This window comes from Vanessa atalanta, chromosome 19 (genome assembly GCF_905147765.1).
Source record: "Vanessa atalanta chromosome 19, ilVanAtal1.2, whole genome shotgun sequence".
Classification (NCBI taxonomy): Eukaryota; Metazoa; Arthropoda; class Insecta; order Lepidoptera; family Nymphalidae; genus Vanessa; species Vanessa atalanta.
The window spans coordinates 8,843,171-8,865,161 of NC_061889.1; the positions used below are offsets into that span (position 1 = coordinate 8,843,171).

Here is a 21,991-nt window from a genome sequence, read left to right on the forward strand (position 1 = left end):
TTGGAGGCCCGCATAGGCGGGCCGACCGTCAGGGCGTCACGGTAGCATGCGCAAGCGATCCCGTGGCGCCCGCCGAAAGACGGAGAGGGTACCGCTGGTTTTTTAGTGGGTAAACCCGGCGTACCTGGGCGCACTCGGCGTCCAGGGCTCCGGGGAGTCCCACACACCCCCCCACCTTCCATCACGTGGGGGAAGCGCGTAACGCGTTTTTCCAGCGAGAAAAAAAAAAAAAAAAAAGTGGTAATCTTAACCGATAATTTCGGGTTGAAACCCAGGCAAGCACCACTGAATTTTCATGTGCTTAATTTGTGTTTATAATTCATCTCGTGCTCGGTGGTGAAAGAAAACATCGTGAGGAAACCTGCATGTGTCTAATTTCAACGAAATTCTGCCACCGCATCGGAGCAGCGTGGTGAAATATGCTCCAAACCTTCTCCTCAAAGGGAGAGGAGCAGGAGGAGCCTAGCAGTGGGAAATTTACAGGCTGTTAATTAATTCTGGATGAGTACAAAAAAGTATAAATTAATTATTTGACGAGATGGCAATCCGACGCGATTAAAAAGTTCCGAAGTAGGAAAGACTTTTTTTGTTATCCCAGGCACAGAAATAATTAAGACTTCGTTTCTAAACTACAAACTGATGTTAAATTAAGTAACTTTTCATTTGGAACCCACTGATTGGTAACCTTATAAGTCACAAAACAAATGAAATGCAAAATATCGTATTCCAAATATAAAAATCAAATCGTATAAAACAATACATCGAGCGCTTTATATCCCATACGTTCTTGCTTTCTGGGTCATAGATTCGATCAAACGATCGTGGATTCCATTTCCGCTGACAACCATTCGTTTCGGGTTATCGGGATACATGCAACGATTTGATATGAAGCATTTTTAAAACGTCATCCGTATCACGTACTTTATGGTAAATAAAATAATAAATTTTAGTTAAAATGTAATGGTTTAAAACGGTAGCTTGTTCAATAGGTAAGGAATGAGAGTTCGTAATATTTGTCATAATATTTTACAATTGATTTTACAAGCCAGAGTACTTAATAGTAGGGATTGTGCAAGCCCGTCTGGGTAGGTACCACCCACTCATCAGATATTCTACTGCCAAACAACAGTACTCAGTGTGGTTGTCTTCCGATTTGAATGGTTAGTCAGCCAGTCTAACTACATGTATTAAGGACACTACATTTCAATTCACAAGGAATGGTTAATATTTCTAGCAGCGCCATTGTTTATGGGCGTTGGTGACCATTTACCATCAGACGGTCCATTTGCCCGATCGCCTTTATTATAAGAAAACCAATTTATTATCGTTGGAAAAAATAAAGATATAGACCATGTACTAAGTACTATACTACTAGTGAACGTAAAAAGCCGAGACACTTTTTTGTATAACGAATATCAATGGATACAATGACCGTAGATCTGACCGCAAAAAGATTTTGTGAAGAAGCATTAAGTACTCGGTACGTAAAAGTTTACTAAATTCAGTTTCTCGAAGTTTTATAGAGCACTTTTGGGCTATTCTGTAATAAGAAACTCGAAACTCACCACAGAAAACGATCTTGAAATGTCTCAATTTGCTATGCGATATTAACTATAATGGGTATATTTACAAGTATCAAAATCGCGTAATACCGTAAGACGGTTGTCAATATTTCACGAGTGAACAAAAAACTAATAAATCGTAAAAGGACAAATGAACGATGATGATGGTTTGTTTAAATATACGATTTAGAACGAAACATATCTGAAAATGTATTTTATATTCGTAGTGCTTTCGATAAATATACGCTGTATCGATATTGAATTTTTAACAGTCGAACGCAAATTATAAAAAAAAAGCAAACGGATTGCTTGAAATATTACATTCAAGCAAGAAAACAGAAGCGAATACAGTATCATAAACAAAAGCAAATCTCAATGTATATTTTATACGTTTGACTGTTATAAAGCAAATTTATGTAAAAAAACGTCGTTTTTTAATGAATTACGTGAATTATATTGTAAACATTTATTAAGTAAAATTTAGTGTTGCCAGCATGGCTTCTGAATCAACTCGGTCTGTTACTGAGATCATTATTACCAACCAGATTCTTAATTTGTACATAAGTATCTGGTCATTCATTTTCAGTATTATAGTAAGTTACTATTAATTTTAATTATTAATATATTAATTAATAAAACATTAGTATATTTAAATATTTTCAAAAAACAGTTAAATAAGAAATATTAAAACAAGAACTAACTCAGTCTCAATTTAAAGTTTAAATTCTAGAAGCAAACTTATATAAGAATTTGAAAAATTATTTAAAAAAGTTACATGTAAACGCAGCTTAGAGTAATATCTTCATTTTTAATTAAAAAAAGCCTAAACCAAGCGCGCGTGTAAACAACACGTCCCACGGATTTGTTGTAAACAAAAGAAAATCAATAGATCGCTAGAAACAGATGAGGAAGTGGCCTTACTTGAAGTAAGAGGTTTTGAACGCACCAACAACCAATTGTTCAAATGTATACTTTTTTTTTTTTGTTAGTAGCCTAGGAAGTAATAATCTCCAGAATTTTAATCCGATCCAAAAACTTTGTCACTGGTAGAAAGCTAGATTATTCCTGAGTGCTAATGGGAATGAATGGTATTTATATTAAAACATTTTCTTTATTAATAAATTATGCCTGTAGTCACTATATCTTAATACATTACAAGTTGATTCAATGTAAAGATGAAGTAATATAGACGAGTGGATACAACACCAAAAACGTACATCTTAAACGAATTTCGTTTACTTGGTGTTGCTTTGTGCAAGCCCGTCTGGGTAGGTAGCATCCACTCATCAGATATTTTATCGCCAAACGGCAGTACCCAATATTGTTGTGTTTCGGTTTGAAGGTTGAGTGAGCCAGTGTTACTACAGGCACAAGGGACATAAGATCTTAGTTCCCAAGGTTGTTGGCGCTTTGGCGATGTAAGGAATGTTTAATATTTCTCATAGCGCTATTGTCTATGGACGGTGGTGACCACTTAACATCAGGTGGCCCATTTGCTCGTCCGCTAATCTCTAACATAAAATAAAAAAAAATCTGGTTAAGCATTACTATGTTACAATATCCTGATCGTAAATTACTTGTAGCAGATTTTCATCCGATACATTCCAGTTTCCTAAAGATATTATCTTTACCACCGAGCTCAAATTAAACACATAAAAGTATATTTTCCATTGGATTTTAGCACGCAATCTTTATTTAAATGTCACCCACTCGGTCATGTTTCATTCATTAGCTGGTACAAGGTGCAGAGGTCAATGATGTTTCTTTGGTGTTCTAAGGTTATCTCAAAGTATTTCAAAGCCTTTGACTGTAGTTCACTCTGCAAGAGCACTAATGGTCCCTAAACTAGGTGCCTGGTACAGTTTTTCTTCACATTCTATTTGATTTGTACATATATCGGTATAAATAGATATAATTGTTTATTACGTATATTTGTAACTGCATTATTTACATAAGAATCATTAACATAAATTCCTTATCTATTTACATATAGCAATTAAAAATAGTATAACTGTGAATAGGTGAGGTAAGTTTTGGATACATTGTAAAATGCAAGTTTTTGAAAATGATTTTATGAAAACTGTTCTTTTGTTTTATAAATACGTAGGCGGACTCTATGTAGGACCAAACTATTAAAAGTGGTTCCTATTGCCCGTGAACATTGATGCCGTAAGAAATTTTAAGCATTCATTCCAAAACACCAACAAGTTAAAAAAAAAATCACATTTACAAACCTTGGGATGTCATGTCCCTTGGGCTTGTTAGACCGATTCAATCACTCTTAAAACCGAACACAGCAATACTGAGTATTGATATTAAGCGGTCGAATATGTGGCGACTGAGTGGTACCTATTCAGACTACAACATTAACAGCCTGTAAATTTCCTTCTGCTGGTCTAAGGCCTCCTCTCCTTTTGAGAAGGTTTAGAGCATAGATGTTTACCTTCACCGCCGAGCACGAGTTGATTTATAAATACAAATTAAGCACATGAAAATTCATTGGTGCTTGCCTGGGCTTGAACCCGCAATCATCGGTTAAGAGGCACACATTCTAATCTCTGGGCCATCTCGGTTCTTATTTATTATATAGTTCAGACTAGCTAGCACAAAACCCAACCACCAAGTGTAAATATAATATTTGAAAAGAACAATTGATAAAATTTCACATCGAGATTTTATCGACACGTGGAGCTGATATTCGTTTATTTCCATATATTACACATATTTGCTGACCGTGTATTTCATTTAAAAAAAAGTTCTAGAATTTATATTCCAAAATCAAATTCATCAGATATTTATTTCGTATAAAAAACAAATTATTTCAATTGATAAAATGACATAGCGATTGTCATTCTGTAGGTGAGGAATCCGAATTATTATTTTGTATCACAACGCACAGATGTGACGTAACTACTCACTAAATACAGATCTAAAGAGTATCAGAGAAAACAACAAAAAAAGATCTACTTTATAAAAAATGCTGCTCTTTGTGGTGTTAGTGATGTTATGGTTCTTTGAGGTATATGTGTTTTACAAATCATCTTGATTTAATTTAAATTTAATGTCCAAAGTGGTCCCATACTGACATTTTAAAGTTTTTATTCGAAACATAAATTCAGACAATTTTTTGTATGTAATTTATTAACACACTACACATACTAATATAAAGGGTACATTGGACACTGGTGGGTAAATTATTTTAATTATATGACTTTTGTTTATGTATTATTAAAAATAATATTACTTAAATAGTTCTCGTAATCATACTCATTTTCTATGCAATTCGTCAAAACATACACAACACAATTCGAGATTTACTTACAATTGTCAGGACAAAGGGAGCCGTCAAAGCCACACTTCGGGGTATCTGGAGGGGGGGTGGTCCTCCCCCCAGCCCAGTGAATGGGACGGTTCTCAACGAATTGAAGAGATGAGTTCGCTGCCACGTACGTCGCAACTACCTGAAAGAAATGTTTTATTAAATTCATTGATTTAAAGAGTCTAGACGAGACTGAGTACACCCATCAAAGATTTAGACATACAAGGCATTACCCGTTCATATGACCTATAAAATGAATCTTATACAAGTACAGTTATGTTTGTTTTCGTATTACGTTCATATATTCGGTGACGTATCGTTCGTTCCATTCAGTTGAAACTTTTTACCTGAGCCGTGCGATTTTAAATCGCATCGAAATAACAAACGACAGTGATACGCCATTTTGATACGTGTATCCCATTTTTTTTAAAATAATTATTATCAATATGAAATATCATGCTTAGACATATTACGCTCGTGTTTCGAGGGTTCGAGTTCCTTGTTATAAAATACTGGTATTGATAAAAACATAAGGCATACGGAAGGCGCGAAACGTATGTAGTTAAGTAAATGAACTGCGCTTTAGTGAAGCAACGAAAGCGAACAAATTGTCAGAAGCGAATACAAATTTCCAAAAATTGCGAGACGACTCGTATTTTTGTAAATTCGTCAATAATAATTAATAATTATTATCATTAAAGTGAGAGCGCATTTGATTTTGTATTCGCTTTTGTTGCATCGTTTTTATGTTTTGGGTTTTCCGTTTCCCTTTTGTTTTATAATCTGAGATTCTTACATTTGTTATGGGCGTGAAGGTTCCCACCAAAATCGATCATACCTTCTCCCAGTAAATTAAAAATAATAGATGCAATAATGTGTTATGAAGAATAAGCATGAGGCTTAAAATCCTGGTAAGTATTACAAACCCGAATACAACAAGTACACTAAAAAGCTATGTCAAGAAGTGTCGTAAAGTAAAATAATATCGTTCGCATACTAAGTTTAAATAATAGGAAGATATTTATCTTTAAATTTAGATATTATTATCACGCACATATAATACTTTATATAGATTTTTTTTCAATTGCCTTATTAGATATAAGACCTTCTTTAGTTTATAAAATAGGTTATATTTGGAAAAGTACTTTTACCAGTTTTTTTTTTAAATAGATCGTATATTTTTTGAGAGTCCTACATTTATTCACCCATCAATATTCCTGCTGAGTAAAAGTGTATTTTAATATTAAAACGGTGGCCGTTTTTGCCCAATATTCTCATATTCATTGGCTTCTTTAATTTGTACTTGGAAGTAACTATTGGTCGCCCGCCACTACGCTCGCGTTATAGGTTTTGGTAATCAGGTAAAATGTCGCCTTTGCTTCCCTTCTTTTGCCCTTCAAGTTTACTTCACACTGAATTTTAACTGAGTTCAGTGGTTTGGCCGTGAAAAAATAACTGATCGGCAGACAGACAGAGTTACTTTCGTATTTATAATATTATTATTGATAACAGATACCAATATCATAAATAATATTCTCACAATACATGGACCATACACTTTACTTAAGGAGCGAGGAAATTGTCTTTATTATAATGGTAAGTACCATCGCCTTAAGTGTCCATAAGAAACAATTGCTATCGATAGAATCTAAATTGACTGGTGTTCTGATTGATTTTTACTGCAGGAAGACAGACCAAATAGGTTACTTTATAGTAAGACCTTCGACTATAGATATCGGTACTGATACTCTTAGCCAATAACTCCAATCAAGACTCCATCAATCTTTGGTTCAAAGATGTAACATTCCTTGAAGGCAAAGAACGTGCAATATTGATTATTGTTTGGTGGTACGATAATTGATGATTTTACCACCTGGTAATCTATGCTAATAAAAATAAACGAATTATACCACTCACCAAGTGGTCCGATTGACTTAAAATTTTTAATAATACTAAAAAAAAAAGGAAATTGGAAGAGGGTGAACGTTATATGATTTGTTTTTCGCACAAAGTCGGAACGAACAGCTGGTTTTTTTGTAAAATTTATATAGGGTGACGGGTCAATTACAATACGAAATATAACGCATCTAAAGCCTATGAGTTCCAACCCACTTTGTTAGTACAAAGAATGCAATGAATTGGTGGCTTTCGTTTCATTCGACAATAGATGTATTTAGAGATTATAAACTATCACCATCGTCAACGTACTCATTCCTCGACTTCACCCAAAAAATTTTACATTGTAGTTTAAATTTACTACAGTTATAAAGACTATTAAATAATTACGCTCACACTTGTATCAGATAACTAACTTGGATTGATACAATTCTCATTTCCCGGAAAATTTATAAGCCTAACGAAATTATAATACGTAGCGAACAAATATTAATTCAAAATGATTAATCATTAATAAATAATCTCATAAATCTTACAAAAGTACAAAAGAAAAGGGCGCCATATTTAATAAAGAAGACGAATTTAGAATTTTTACAAAAAAATTATAACGTTGTAATATATATATTACATTAGCAGCCTGTAAATTTCCCACTACTGGGCTAAGGCCTCCTCTCCCTTTGAGGAGAATGTTTGGAGCATATTCCAACATGCTGCTCCAATGCGAGTTGGTGGAATACACATGAGGCAGAATTTCGTTGAAATTAGACACATGCAGGTTTCCTCACGATGTTTTCCTTCACCGCCGAGCACGAGATGAATTATAAACACGAATTAAGTACATGAAAATTCAGTGGTGCCTGCCTGGGCTTGAACCCGAAATCATCGGTTAAGTTGCACGCGTTCTAACCACTAGGCCATCTGGACTCCGTTGTAATATTATTCGTTTATAAAATATTACTGACATCACGAGTTATAATGTTACCTACATTTTCAGTTCAGCTTCACTGAGTTTAAATTTGCTTTATACGTCATTAACATACACAGGGGAAACTGTTAAGGAAAACATCGTGAGAAAACCCGTATATTTCAGGTGAAATTTGGTCATGCGTAATATATTTTTTCGCCAATAACAAGCCTTTAGTTGAACACCTCGCTTAAAATAATTTAAATTTATTACAATTAAATAAAATCATTTGTTAAGTTAGCTTATATTCAAAGATAAGGTAAGATCGATGCAACAGTTCAAATAAATCTTTAAAAAAAATACACACAAAACATTATTTAATTATTATTTATTATATTTATTTATTATATTATCAACGGATGCTAACTACGCTCATTTTTTATAACATCTATATAATATGTTATCGCGTAAAAACCTTTATATTTCACTTTTGAACTTGTCAATCGTCTCTTGCATCGAAAAGTATTTTAAGTTTTCAAACCTGCACGTGATTTACTTTCGGTCGTGTGGAATAAATATCTGCTTGAGTAAGGATATATAAGGATATATATATATATATATATATCCTTACTCAAGCAGCTAAATATATAAGAGTTTTTTTTGTTAAATAAAAATCCCATTAAAATATAACATTATTTTCAATGTGAATTTTATTTAAAAAAACTCTTGTAAATTATAGTTAGTATATAAATAACTAGCTGAACTGGCGTTAACAAAAAAAAGAGCTTTTGTCCTTCCCCGGGAGCTAGAAGCTGGAGCTAGCTCCATACCAAAAATCATCTAAATTAGTTCAGCTTTGCATTTATAATATTAGTACAGTAACCCGTGTATCTATATACAAAATATAATAAGCTCGTTTCGTTTCCCTATCGTTTTGTAGTTGAGTGACTGTGCCCTCCGAGCCTACGGACCTTAATACTCTTCAAACGTAAGCTGAAGCCACACATGCGCAAATAAAACGAATTCTATTTATAAATTCGTTTTGTTATTTTTACTAATAATAAGCTTAGTGAATATAGCAAATATTCAAGGTAATTTGTTGATTCAGTACTAATTAAAATCACTGAATATATTTAGAGTGAGATGTTTACTTGGTCATAGTTCTAAATTATTAATTAAACATACTCAAGCTCATTGTGTCAAATGTAGATATTTTAGTAGAATAGAACTCTCTGTAGAACCCCTTTATAAGCTATTATTGGTTATTGAATTATCTACCTACCAGTCGAAAGGACCTTTAACTTGAAATATCAATTTATAGTATCCAGCTTCAAAAGGTCGTAAGTTTGAAATCTTGAGTCGAATCGGGTTTATATTTAGAAATTCTTAGTAGTGACTAGCGCAATTTTTTTCAAGTAATTATATATTTTAATATAAGTTGGTGATTTCACAATGGTGGTAGATTAGTGGTACCTATCTATCACCATTGTGGAATAACTCCTTTACAATAATTTATAACAAAATACACACGATACATTATTAAATTATTATTCATTAAATTAAAAAAACACTTTTATTATGCTTACACTTACACTTATTACTTGGTGGTAGGGCTTTGTGCAAGCCCGTCTGGTAGGTACCACCCACTCATCAGATATTCTACCGCCAAACAACAGTACTCAGTATTGTTGTGTTCCGATTTGAAGGGTGAGTGAGCCAGTCTAACTACAGGCACAAGGGACGTAACATCTTGGTTTCCAAGGTTGCAGGCACATTGGTGATGTAAGGAATGGTTAATATTTCTTACAGCGCCATTGTCTATGGGCGATGGTGACCACTTACCATAAGGTGGCCTATTTGCTCGTCCGCCTATCGATATCATAAAAAAACATCTATATGATATTTTATCGAGTGAAACGCTTTATTAACACTTTTGAAATTAGCAATCATCTCGAGTCTTTCGAGACGTACGTTAAATTATTAAACGTGCACCTGATTTATCTTCGATCGCTTGGATTGAACATCTGATCGAGGTGTAAGAGTAAGGTTATATAAAATTCATCAAAATTTTTATTCTACTCGATAATTAAATCCCCATCGCCGAAATTTAAGGGATAATAATTGAAAATATTAAAGACTAAAGAATTTATAACGAATATACAGTTTACGTAGCGCAGGTGTAGACCACGCATAATACAACAAACGTAATCTCTATATACTGTCATGTGTTTAAATCGTTCTTTGAATGGACCGTACGTTGTGTAGGGGATGTTTTAGTAAATTGGTTTTACCGTTCTTACACGAGTACAATTTGTTATCAGTAGAGGCTCAAGCTTTATTTATCTGTAATATGCGAATAATAATATATCGTTTTAATTTTTTTAGACAAATACATTATTTTAATATGTATGTGTATAATGTATATTTATATACATTAGACACATTTACTTGGTGGTAGGGCTTTGTGCAAGCCCGTCTGGGTAGGTATCACCCACTCATCAGATATTCTACTGACAAATAACAGTACTCAGTATGGTTGTGTTCCGGTTAGAAGGGTGAGTGAGCCAGTGTGATCACAGGCATAAGGGACATAACATCTTAGTTCCCAAGGTTGGTGGCGCATAGGCGCATTTTATATTCGTTACTTCTACGCGATACGACTACGCGTTGCAGTTACGTGTTATGTGCTACGGTTACGCGATACGGTAACCCATTATGGTTACTTTTTACATTATAATTATTAATTATATCATAATGATATTGTAATAATTAGTATTCATTATCAATATTACTTATCTTTTATTCTTTAATTATATTTATTTTTAAAGTTTCAGTACAAAAGTTATTTTAAAAAATCAAAGTAGTTTTCGTTAAATATTATGTATTTATTAACAGATACAATAAAATATATTAACAACGCTTGAGAATAATTACATGTCAATAAATAAAATTGTTATTAAAATCGCTTGTGAATTAAAACAATATAAAAAAGATGTTTTTAAAATATTATATAAAACCGTATGTAATAGAGAGAGAAAGAGATTAAGGTTTCTTGGAGGCGGCATATAAGGCTTTGTACATATGTGACGATTTATGCCAGTTCACTTTATTGCATTTTATAATGTTACAAGATTTTTTTTCTCTAGTTTAAATATGCATTTTTTTATATTATTAAGATTCACTTATTCACAATAATATGACATTTATTGGTCGCAGATATCTATCGGAAGTCTTTATATTACTTTGGTTGAATAATAATGATGCGGACTAACTCGTAAAAGCCGTAAATTGCGTGCTATTAAATATATCAAGTATTTAATAGTATGTTTATTATTTATTTTGTGTTATGAAGTCGAAATGGCATTGTACGAGTTTGATATGATTGCAACTTTAAGTCCGGGAATTCACTAGAATATTATTGTTGATAATCTCTGACGTCATCAGCGGTGAAAGAAAACATCGTGAATAATTAGTATTTTATATTAAATTCCGGACACATAATACACTGGTCACCAATACACATACGTTTTGGAGCCGAGATGTCCCAGTGGTTAGAACGCGTGTATCTTAACCTATGATTTCGGGTTCAAACCCAGTCAGGCACCACTGAATTTTCATGTGCTTAGTTTGTGTTTATAATTCATGCTCGTGCTCGGCGGTGAAGGAAAACATCGTGAGGAAACCTGCATGTGTCTAATTTCAACGAAATTCTGCCACATGTGTATTCCACCAACTCGCATTGGAGCAGCGTGGTGGAATATGCTCCAAACCTTCTCCTCAAAGGGAGAGGAGGCCTTTAGCCCAGCAGTGGGAAGTTTACAGGCTGCTAATACTAAAAAAAAAAAAAAATGCTTTGGAGCATCGTATTGGAATAAACTTCAAACCTTTTCCTCAAGAGAAGAGGAGGTTTTTTTTTGTATTATAATCAGTTATATGTCACATTCAGAATACCAAAAAAAATTCACCCTTACATTGTCACAATGTCAATAAACATACTATAACATATTTCGTGCCTGTAAAATACTAGTTTGCTCAACCAAAACTGTGTCTGTGTGTTTGATTATAGAATAACAAATGATGGGATGGTTGATCAATCAGTTTATAAAATTGATTAGAATTCTTTGATTCCGACTGATTAAGATTAGAGATTTTTCTTAAACCACTCCAACGCAATATTACATATGTAATTCTATTATCTACTTAGGTGTACGACGTCCAGGTGATCCAATTAACATCTTGTCTTAGGCTCAGTATGTAGGTCAAAGGTTAGAGTAATTAATTTAAGTTCTACTTAAGGTCCGCCAGACGAGCCGAGATCGTCTGTTGATCAGTTTGGGACAAGTTGATCTTATAAATAAAGATTCAAAGACGTGAAGTGAAATAAATGTTATCAAACATAGTCTATGAATTGGTAAATGTCTGACTGACTGGCTTTCAACAAACAGAATGTAAATTTCCCACTGCTGGAATAAGGCCTCCTCTCCCTTTGAGGAGAAGGCTTGGAGCATATTCCACCACGCTGCTCCCATGCGGGTTGGTGGATACATATGTGGCAGAATTTTGTTGAAATAAGACACATGCAGGTTTCCTCACTATGGTTTCCTTCACCACCGAGCACGAGATGAACTATAAACACCAATTAAGTACACGAAAATTCAGTGAGCTTGCCTGAGCTTGAACCCGCAATCATCGGTTAAGATGCACGCCTTATAACCACTGGAATATCTCGGTGGTCAACGCACGCTTCGTATTGAATATATAAAGAGTTTTTCGTTAAGAATATACTCTTATCTTTTTTGAGAAAGGCTCCATGGGTTTGGGTTATGTGGTATTCTAACCTACTAAAATGCCAGCGATAGGGGTTACTGATACAGACTGGAGAGGTTATTCAACTAATAACGCATAAACGTATCTTCCAAACTGTGTCCAGCTCGTGGATGTATCTCATTTGCGTTACAAGACTACAACTCTACGCATACTGATGTTGTATACTTGTATCACAATACAAGTAAAAAAAATTTAGTGTTAACAATTTAGTAAATATTGAACCACAGTTCAATATTTACTAAATTGTTAACACTAAAATTTTTTTTCACTATTTTCGCACAAAAAATATTTTTTGATTTTTTTTTATCATTTCTAGTGTTTTAATTATTATTTGAAATTAATATGAAAAATAAAATAATTTAATTGGGATTTGCAGTTGCGTTGTCGGCCTTTAAGGAATGAGTAGGGGAGCGGGGGGCTAGTTGTAACAATAAATCGCGTCTTGGCTATGGAATCTTACTTGTCTGGTATTTATGAAATCTAGCAGTACTATTCCAATTAACAACTATTCAACTATCGATTCCATATAAAATTTTGATCAAACCTGTAACGATCTTTTGTAGAAACTGCTTTGAAAAGAAATTGACGAGTGTTACAACTTACCCCGTGATTGGGGTTAGTTGTAACAGGCTTGAGGCAAAATGTAAGATTAGGAATTGAAAATCAGTTTTATATTTAATAAAGATTTATTTGGCATATTTAGCATAAGAAACTACACACGCTAAATCAGGTTTAGTCTTTGAAGTTAAATTTTTAATAAAGCCTTGGTTTTATTAAAAGATGTTGCGCAGCTTAGAGATGTAGCTTCAGGAGTCCTCAGAGACAGTCTTGGTTTCTTTGCCATAACATTTTTGAACGAGTCTGGTCCAGCTGGTACATTTTCACGCCAGGTAAGTTGTTCGCTTCAATCATAACAGCACACTGGTATGCTAACTTACTGACTTCCAAAGGAAGCAATCCAAAGTAAATGTTGGAACAAATAAGCAAATACTCGCATATTTTAGCTTCTTCTTCCTCTTTAAAAAAACAATATGGGTTTGACATATCCGACTGATAAAGATTTGTCTTTCTTCTTCCTTTTCCCGTATCTAAATTAAAATGGTTACACTGGTTTTCTTTTCCAAGACTTCAACAGAGCAAACTCTGTAATCATCTTGGCTTTGGGAAGTACGTTCAATTTTTCTTTCGTAGTGTCTCATTCTAAAATAGATAAAATCAATCAAGTCACCAAAGTAGTATTCGATATATGAAAACAAGGAATTTTAATACGTCCACCGTTATTTCATAGAACTTATGAATAACTAAAAAGTTAGAAGTTACAACTTGCCCCCGAAAAGTGTTACAACATGCCCCATTGCGAGGTTTTTTGAAAAAACCTCTATTAAAAAAAAATCACTTACTTGGTGTGAAATTCCATTTAATATAATCAAAGTAAACAAATACTAAGTATCTTTGTACAAATCAACAACTGCTAAGCAATTTGAAATTTACGATAATCAGTATTGAATAAACAAAAAAAAATACATTACCTGGCATAATCGGAGCCCCTGCACAACACCACTTACTGCCCCATCCGGCGGGGTACTGATCACGCTTATGTGACAAAATGGGTATTACATAGTAGGTTAGGTTGAGAGCCAAACGAATATTATTTTATTATACAGGTAAAAAAGGCTTGTTACTACTTGCCCCTGTTACAACTAGCACCCCGCTCCCCTACGCTCTTTTCTTGAAGTTTCCCAAGCTGGTTCCACAGAGTGTTTGTGCCAATGTACTGAATGACCCCATGAAGAGTAATCACCATTGATATAGACACTGACGCTGTATGAAACAACTATTCCTTGCATCACCACTGCGCCGTCAACCTTGGGAACTTAGATTTTATGTCCCTTGTAGATACACTGACTCACTCACCCTTCAAGCTGGAATACAGTTGTACTAAGTTCTGCTGTTTGGCGGTAATTTATGACGTGACCTACCCAGACAGTGTTTCAGCATCGCCTTACCACCAAATAACGATATCAGTACGTTTCCTTGTAATGCATATTTTAATTGTTTATGATAAAGCGTCCCACGTTTTTTAACTTTGACAATTATAAATATAATAAGCAAGGAAGTAATCAATTTATTTATAGCACGTACAATTAAACAATAACTAAATAATATACTTTTTTGCGTTCACTGTAATGAGGATTAAATCTTATCAACGGCAATATGCAAATATAAACTTAAATTAGAATATTTTATACATTTTAGTGCGATTCTGATAAACAAGTGTTTTTTAGGTATTTTTTAATTAATATAAGCCGTCTCATAATTTTATATGAGAAGCCGGAACGATATCCGAACACTTATTTTGCCTTCATTATTTATGGGTATAAATATTAACTTATAATATACATAAAAGTATAACATCTCGAACCGGGATGGCCCAGTGGTTAGAACGCGTGCATATTAACCGATGATTTCGGGTTCAAATCCAAGCAGGCACCACTGAATTTTTATGTGCTTAATTTGTGTTTATAATTCATCTCGTGCTCGGCGGTGAAGGAAAACATCGTGAGGAAATCTGCATGTGTCTAATTTCAACAAAATTCTACCACGTCATGTATATGTCACCAACCTGTGGTGGAATATGCTCCAAACCTTCTCCTTAAAGGGAGAGGAGGTCTTAAGCCCATCAGTGGGAAATTTACAGGCTGCTAATGTAATCTCACCTTATTCCCTCCACTGGTGGTAGCAGGGCTGGTTATTTTTTTGCTCAGAGGATCGGAATTGCGATTCAACAGGGAAATGCTGCTTGCTTTCGTGCCACGACTTGTACAAAACTGTTTGGGTCTATGTAAATAATTTTCATAAAATTAAAGTATAAATGACATACGGCTGATCATAACCCTCCCCTGTTTGAAAAGATTCGGTGCATTTATGTTGCTCTAATGTAGGTCTGAGCTGCGTGTGGCGAGATTTTCATCTGACAAACGCAGATCTCGTGAGAAAACAGATGGATATGCAGATGTGCTCGCCTGAATTTGAACTCCCAATATTCGCTTAAGATGTTTCCACCATTGGGCCGTCTCATTACGTCATCACAAACATTATAAATATTTAGTCAAATTTAAATCTTACATTTTTTCCAATCCCAATATTCCATAATATCATTTAACCACGACCGTCAAACCATATCGTTAAAAAATCGTATTAATTAAAACCGCTGTCAAACTTTACCGGTCATTAATTAGTACAACCAATAAAATAAATAAGTATTATTTTGATTTTTTCACGTTCGTTATTGCTTTTAGAATTTATAACGTAAATAAGCCATTAAAATTTATAATATCATAAAGTACAGATAAAATTTGACCGTAAAGTATGTTTCGATAACTATATACGGAGTTCGAACTCTGGCACGTTTTTAATTTTAATACGAAAAAAAAAACAGATCATTACCGGTTATAGTATAGTTTATAGACCCGTTTAAGTGGGTACCAACTCTCTACTAATTCTACCATCAAACGTGAAATCTTTGTATTGTTGTATTGTAACTTTATGAGCCGAGATCGCCCCAAGGTTAGAACGCGTGCATCTTAACCGATGATTTCGGGTTCAAACCCAGGCAAGCACCACTGAATGTCATGCGCTTAACTTGTGTTTATAATTCATCTCGTGCTCGGCGAAGGAAAACATCGCGAGGAAACCTGCATGTGACTAATTTCAACGAAATTTTGCCACATGTGTATTCCACCAACCCGCATTGAAGCAGCGTGGTGTAATATGCCTTAAAACCTTCTCCTCAAAGGAGAGGAGGCCTTAGCCCAGCAGTGAGAAAATTACAGGCTACTAATTTATTGTCACTTTTCTCGCTTAAATATATTCAGTTAGTCACGGAGTTCTCATTTTGTATATAATGGTTATCCAATATTTATATCCAATGGCTTTTCATACGGATTTATTTTTCGTTTTTTGTGGATCATAACTGTCCTACATAGAATTGGCGCTGTAAGAAATTAAAACTATTAACTACATCGCCAATGCGCTTCCAGCCTAGGGAGCTAAGATATGATGTCCCTCGTGCCTGTAGTTACACGGGCTCACTCATCCTTCATCCTTTAAACCAGAACAATACTAAGCATTGATGTTTGGCATATTATATAAGTTAATTCAATAACAATAAATTGACGCTTCACGTCAACAGAGAAATATAAAGTAGGTTAAGCTTCGAGGTTATCTTGTAATAATATTATATACAAACTCCTTTTCCGAAACCTTCTGCATCGTCTGGTAAAAGTTTTATTTATTCAGTATATTTTTTATTTAGGAAAGTAAAGTCTTCATCATTTTAGTACATATTTTTTTTAAAAAGCAATTTCTTAATATATAAGTGGCTCTGGGTTGCATTGTAAAGTCATTTAAAAGACATGATTTTTTATTTATTTCACCCTAACATTATTTGTAAATAAGATAAAGATTTTTCATTGCAAAGGAATTTAAACTATAATTCTAGTTATAATGGGTTGATATTCCAATATCAAAGTAATTAAGTTTTAAACCTCGTGCTATAAGTCTTTAGATGGAACCTCAAGCCGCTGAAAACAACTTGAAAAAACGAAAACGACAATGGTATTGTTTCAGTTTTTGTTTTAATTAAAACGTAATATCCGTATCTTTGTTTCATCTGCTTCGTGTTTTTGTGACTTGTTCCATTTCGAAATTTAAATATTTTTTTTTTTTTTATATTTTATACAAAATATTGTGACAATAGCACCAACTTGTTTCATGTCAAACGATTTGAATGTTTGTTTTTTTTTTGTATTATTGAATACAATATTTTGATTAAAGTGTTATTTATTTTTTATTTTAATGAAATAAAAAATTCCACCCATGATCAAACGCAAGGAGTTCGTCACTTCCAAATCATGTATGTATATTTATATATTGAAAATTCCTAAGCTTGAAGTATTGTCCGTAATTTTTTTTATTACTTAGGCAGGAACTAGAGTATTCTTATTCTATAAGCGGCGGTCACATTGGAGAAATTAACATAAACAATATTAAGACTAAATAAATGTACTCAGCACTAAAAATATAAAAACAAAACATAATTTTTAAGTTTTTAATATAAAGTCACGTTATATATTCTCTTTACAGCTGATATTATTATTATAAGTGCAATATAAAGAAAAATGAAAGCTAAATGGATCACTTTACTTGTGATAATAGAGCACTTTATCCTTGCATCGCAATTGAAGTGGTTCGGTAGAAAACATTTACTTCATAACAAGAACCTACGAAATCATCACGTCATGTCGAGATAAACCAAAAAGAAAGCAATTTGTTCCATCTCATGTTTCTATTATATTTCGATCAGTAAATATTATACCAGCAGTAGTTCATTGAACTAGAAAGACAGTGTCAATGCAAAAGGACGTATGTTTATTACATAAGGTTCAAATTGTAAGCTGCAAAGTATTCGCGACTTATGACTTATTAATATTTACAAGATCGAAATCAAAATATTCTTTATTCAACAAGCTCAGGGTGTTACACCAAATGTAAATTTATCACCGGTTTCGTAAGCAGATCCTACCGAGAAGAACCGACAAGAAGCTGAGTATTTTTACAATTTACTCAATAGTTACATTTATATATTTAAAAAAAAAACATTATAATACATAATACCTGAGCATGACGCAAATATAAATTGTTATTTTATTGTCAGAGCCGAGATGGCCCAGTGGTTAGAACGCGTGCATTTTAACCGATGTTTGCGGAAACAAACCCAGGTGAGCACTACCGAATTTTAATGTGCTTAATTTGTGTTTATAATTCATCTCGTACTCGGCGGTGAAGAAAAAAATCGTGAGGAAACCTGCATGTGTCTAATTTCAACAAAATTCTGCCATGCTATCCACGAACCCGCATTGGTGCAGCGTGGTGGAATATGTTTCAAACCTTCTCCTCAAAAAGAGAGTAGGCTTTAGCCCAGCAGTGGGAAATTTACAGGCTTTTAATGTTGTATTTAATGTTGAAAGTGTGTGTAAGATTACTACGTGTGTAAAATATTTATACAAATATTATAAATTGGAGAGCTACTCTGTCTGTTACCTCTTCACGCTTAAACCGCTAAACCGATTTAGATGAAATTTGGTCTGTAGATAGTTTGAGTCTCAGGGAAGGACATAGGCTACTTTCGTAATTCACCCCCTGAATAGGTAAAATTGGGGGGATAATGATAAATTTCGCGCAAGTAAGGCCGTAAGTTTAGCAAGTGTTAAATAAAATCTACTGCGTCCTTTGTGTAATTTACATTCCAGTCGTCCATTTAATTTATCTTGAAAATTTACAAAATTGCTTGCGATCACCTATTTAGGTAAGATTTAATTTGAAATACCTTTGAAGAAATCTATAGCCGTTTCTTTACACATTTTTGGCTACCCGACAAAACACGGCTTAAGATTCGAATTTCTTTCAGGATCATTTTAATTAAATATAATATGAGAATATTTTTTAGTATTTTATTTTTTAAAGTCACTGCAAAAAATAGCATTAGAATTTATTATAAATAAACATTTTTTCATTTAATTTCACTGAAATTATAGAATTGTAGTAATTACTTAATTATTCTTGGTGGTAGGGCTTTGTGAAAGCCCGTCTGGGTAGGTACCACCCACTCATCAGATATTCTACTGCCAAATAACAGTACACTGTATTGTTGTGTTCCGGTTAGAAGGTTAAGTGAGCCAGTGTAATCACAGGCACAAGGGACATAACATCTTAGTTCCCAAGGTTGGTGGCGCATAGGTGATGTAAGGAATGGTTAATATTTCTTACAGCGCCTTTGTCTATGGGCGGTGGTGACCACTTACTATCAGGTGGCCCATATGCTCGTCCGCCAACCAATGCCATAAAAAAAAAATATATATATACCTATGTACATCTGTATGGATTTTTAGTTAATTAATTTATTCTATTTTATTTATTTAATAACCAAACAGTTACACAACACCTAAATAAATACATTAAATTAAAAAAATCACAAACCAATAAATTTTTCATAGAAATATTTTAATTTGAAAAAATATATATGGTTTTAACAAATGTAAAAAATTCAAATATATATAACGGATTTAATTAAGTCAATCGAAAATATGAGAGGTTGAGTTCATGATTCCACGTGATTTTTACTTCTATATTAAGGCTTCTTGTATGTTGTTTCGCAGCGACGTCGACGTTGTAAGCAGTAGGTTTTGAGTTACGTGGCACCCATTCATCGTATATTCTACCGCCAAACAACAGTACTCAGTATTGTTGTATTCCAGTTTCAAGATTAATAGAGTCATTGTTACTACAGGCATAAGAGACAAAGCATCTAAGTTACAGCCCAAGGTTGGTGTCGTATTGGCAATGTAAGTGATTGTGATTGGGCAAACGCGACCTTTTATCAGGTGACCCATTTTCAATTTCGCTTACCAATATAACATAGTATGATAAATATATTTATTAAATATAGTCTACCATCTACCATCTGCATTCATATAAAATTACAAAAAATATATATAATTACATTTTACTTTTTAATTATCTACCGTGAGTATAGAGTAATTACTGAGTTTCTTGCCGGTTTTTCTTAGTACAATTTACATTTGGAACCGGTGGTAGCTTAACTTTATATAGTTCTGTAAATTTTTTTTTTTTTTTTGTTTTTTATTTTATATCAAACTTTTAGTCGGCAAAGCCCCAACAGTGGAACATATACAGGCTTAATTTTATTAAAATCAAAGTTTTTATAGAGTAGCTGGCGTTGTCCATTGCGGTTTAGTTATGACTACGGTGCGGTGCCAGGCGGATGCCACGAGTGGCTGCAACGCGGTTTCGATACGAACATATAGACAACACTGCGTAACGGCGCCATTGGTGGTTGGAATTCAATAAATCATGTATTCGAATTTTGTTACAAATTTTATTAGATACAATATGAATTATCTATCATATACTAGTAAAATATAATAAAACAATAGCGAATATTCTCTACTAGTATTACACATATGTATATATATATATATCTCATCGAACCAAAGGCAGAGACAAAAAAAAAATAGTATTTTTTTTTGCTCAAGATTAACGTAATACTAGCGGTAAAGTTATATGTTATAGTATTAAAACGAACCCAAACAGCCTATCGCTGACTTCATATACATCTCAACCTCATAATTATACAACAGTCGAAATCTCTACAGAGAAGTTTCAAACTAACGATATCATTTATTGATAACATTCAGAGCATAATGAAGGCGCTGGACTGAAACCGATCCTTGTAAAATTAGTTTAATGAAGGGAATAAACCAATCGTTAAATTGAGGTAGATTTTCATACAATGAAAATAAATTCATATATGAAACTAGAAAAAAAATTATGACTTAAAAAACTAACAAACGGTGCTAAATGTTATTTTATACATTGACTAGCTTCCGTCACATGGGTTCAATAAGGGTATATATGCAACGTTTAGCTTGCAGAACACACATAAAAATTATCGGCTTTTAGTACTATAATATGCACGCATTGTACATATAAATCTTCTTTTAGACCACTCTGCTTATTTATGAAAACCGTAATTAAATCTGTGGCGTAGTTCAAAAGATATAAGCGTACGGACGGCGAAGCGACTTTGTTTTATTCTATATAGAGAAGACAATAAAACTACAAGAGTTAAACATACAACCCATTTTGGAGTCAATTAAAAATAAAAACACAGGCAAAAGATGAAAGAGACGTAACAAATAAAATCTTTTTGCATCAAAAACTTTTTACTAAAATTTGACCTTGAAACTGTATTCTATCGTGTCAAAGAAGTCGCACATCTTTCACTGCAAATGAAATTGTATTATACAGGGTGTTCTATTCACCGATACGACGTAGACGTATATGAACGTGACGTAGTACATAAGCATCTTATAAAGTCTGTGTATAATAATAGATCTGCCTTACAATACTTATATTCACATGCAAAATGCATCTATTCTAAGCACGCGTCGTATTGATCGTATTGTCGTGTCTGCCGTATAATTGTGCTACTTCATTGTCACTCGTTTAATCTATCCTTAAAGGCTTCAGATAATATTTTTTTGCTATAGGTAGGCGGATGGTCAAATTGCCAACCTGATGGTAAAAGGTCACCACTGTTAAAAAATAGCTTAACGCCGATAGCAAAAAAAAATTCATCCGATAAACCAGAACACGACTAAGTATTGTTGCTTGGTGGTAGATGTGCCTAAGCCTACCACCAATGGACAAGAGATGTGTTCCAATTTTAAAATTCTGAGTCGCGTTCATATAAAAAAAATTTTTAGTTATTTTATGAAAAAAACTAATTACAGTTGCGTCAGAATTGTCTTAATACACGTTGAAGGGAATTATGCTGTTCTAGATGTTTCTCTAGTTATATCAGACTATCAAACCCAACAATTAGAAAACTACTTAAAACTA

The 21,991-nt window shown here is 33.5% G+C and overlaps 1 protein-coding gene across 2 annotated transcripts in view; it reads right to left on the reverse strand.

Annotated features, from left to right (window-relative positions):
• LOC125071303 (atrial natriuretic peptide receptor 1) overlaps positions 1 to 21,991 on the reverse strand; it is a 141,978-nt gene that overhangs the window by 20,760 nt on the left and 99,227 nt on the right. For both annotated transcript variants that reach the window (XM_047681493.1, XM_047681494.1), the window contains one exon: positions 4,885 to 5,023. In XM_047681493.1, coding sequence (XP_047537449.1) covers positions 4,885 to 5,023 — 139 coding nt within the window. The remainder of the gene's footprint in view (positions 1 to 4,884; positions 5,024 to 21,991) is intronic.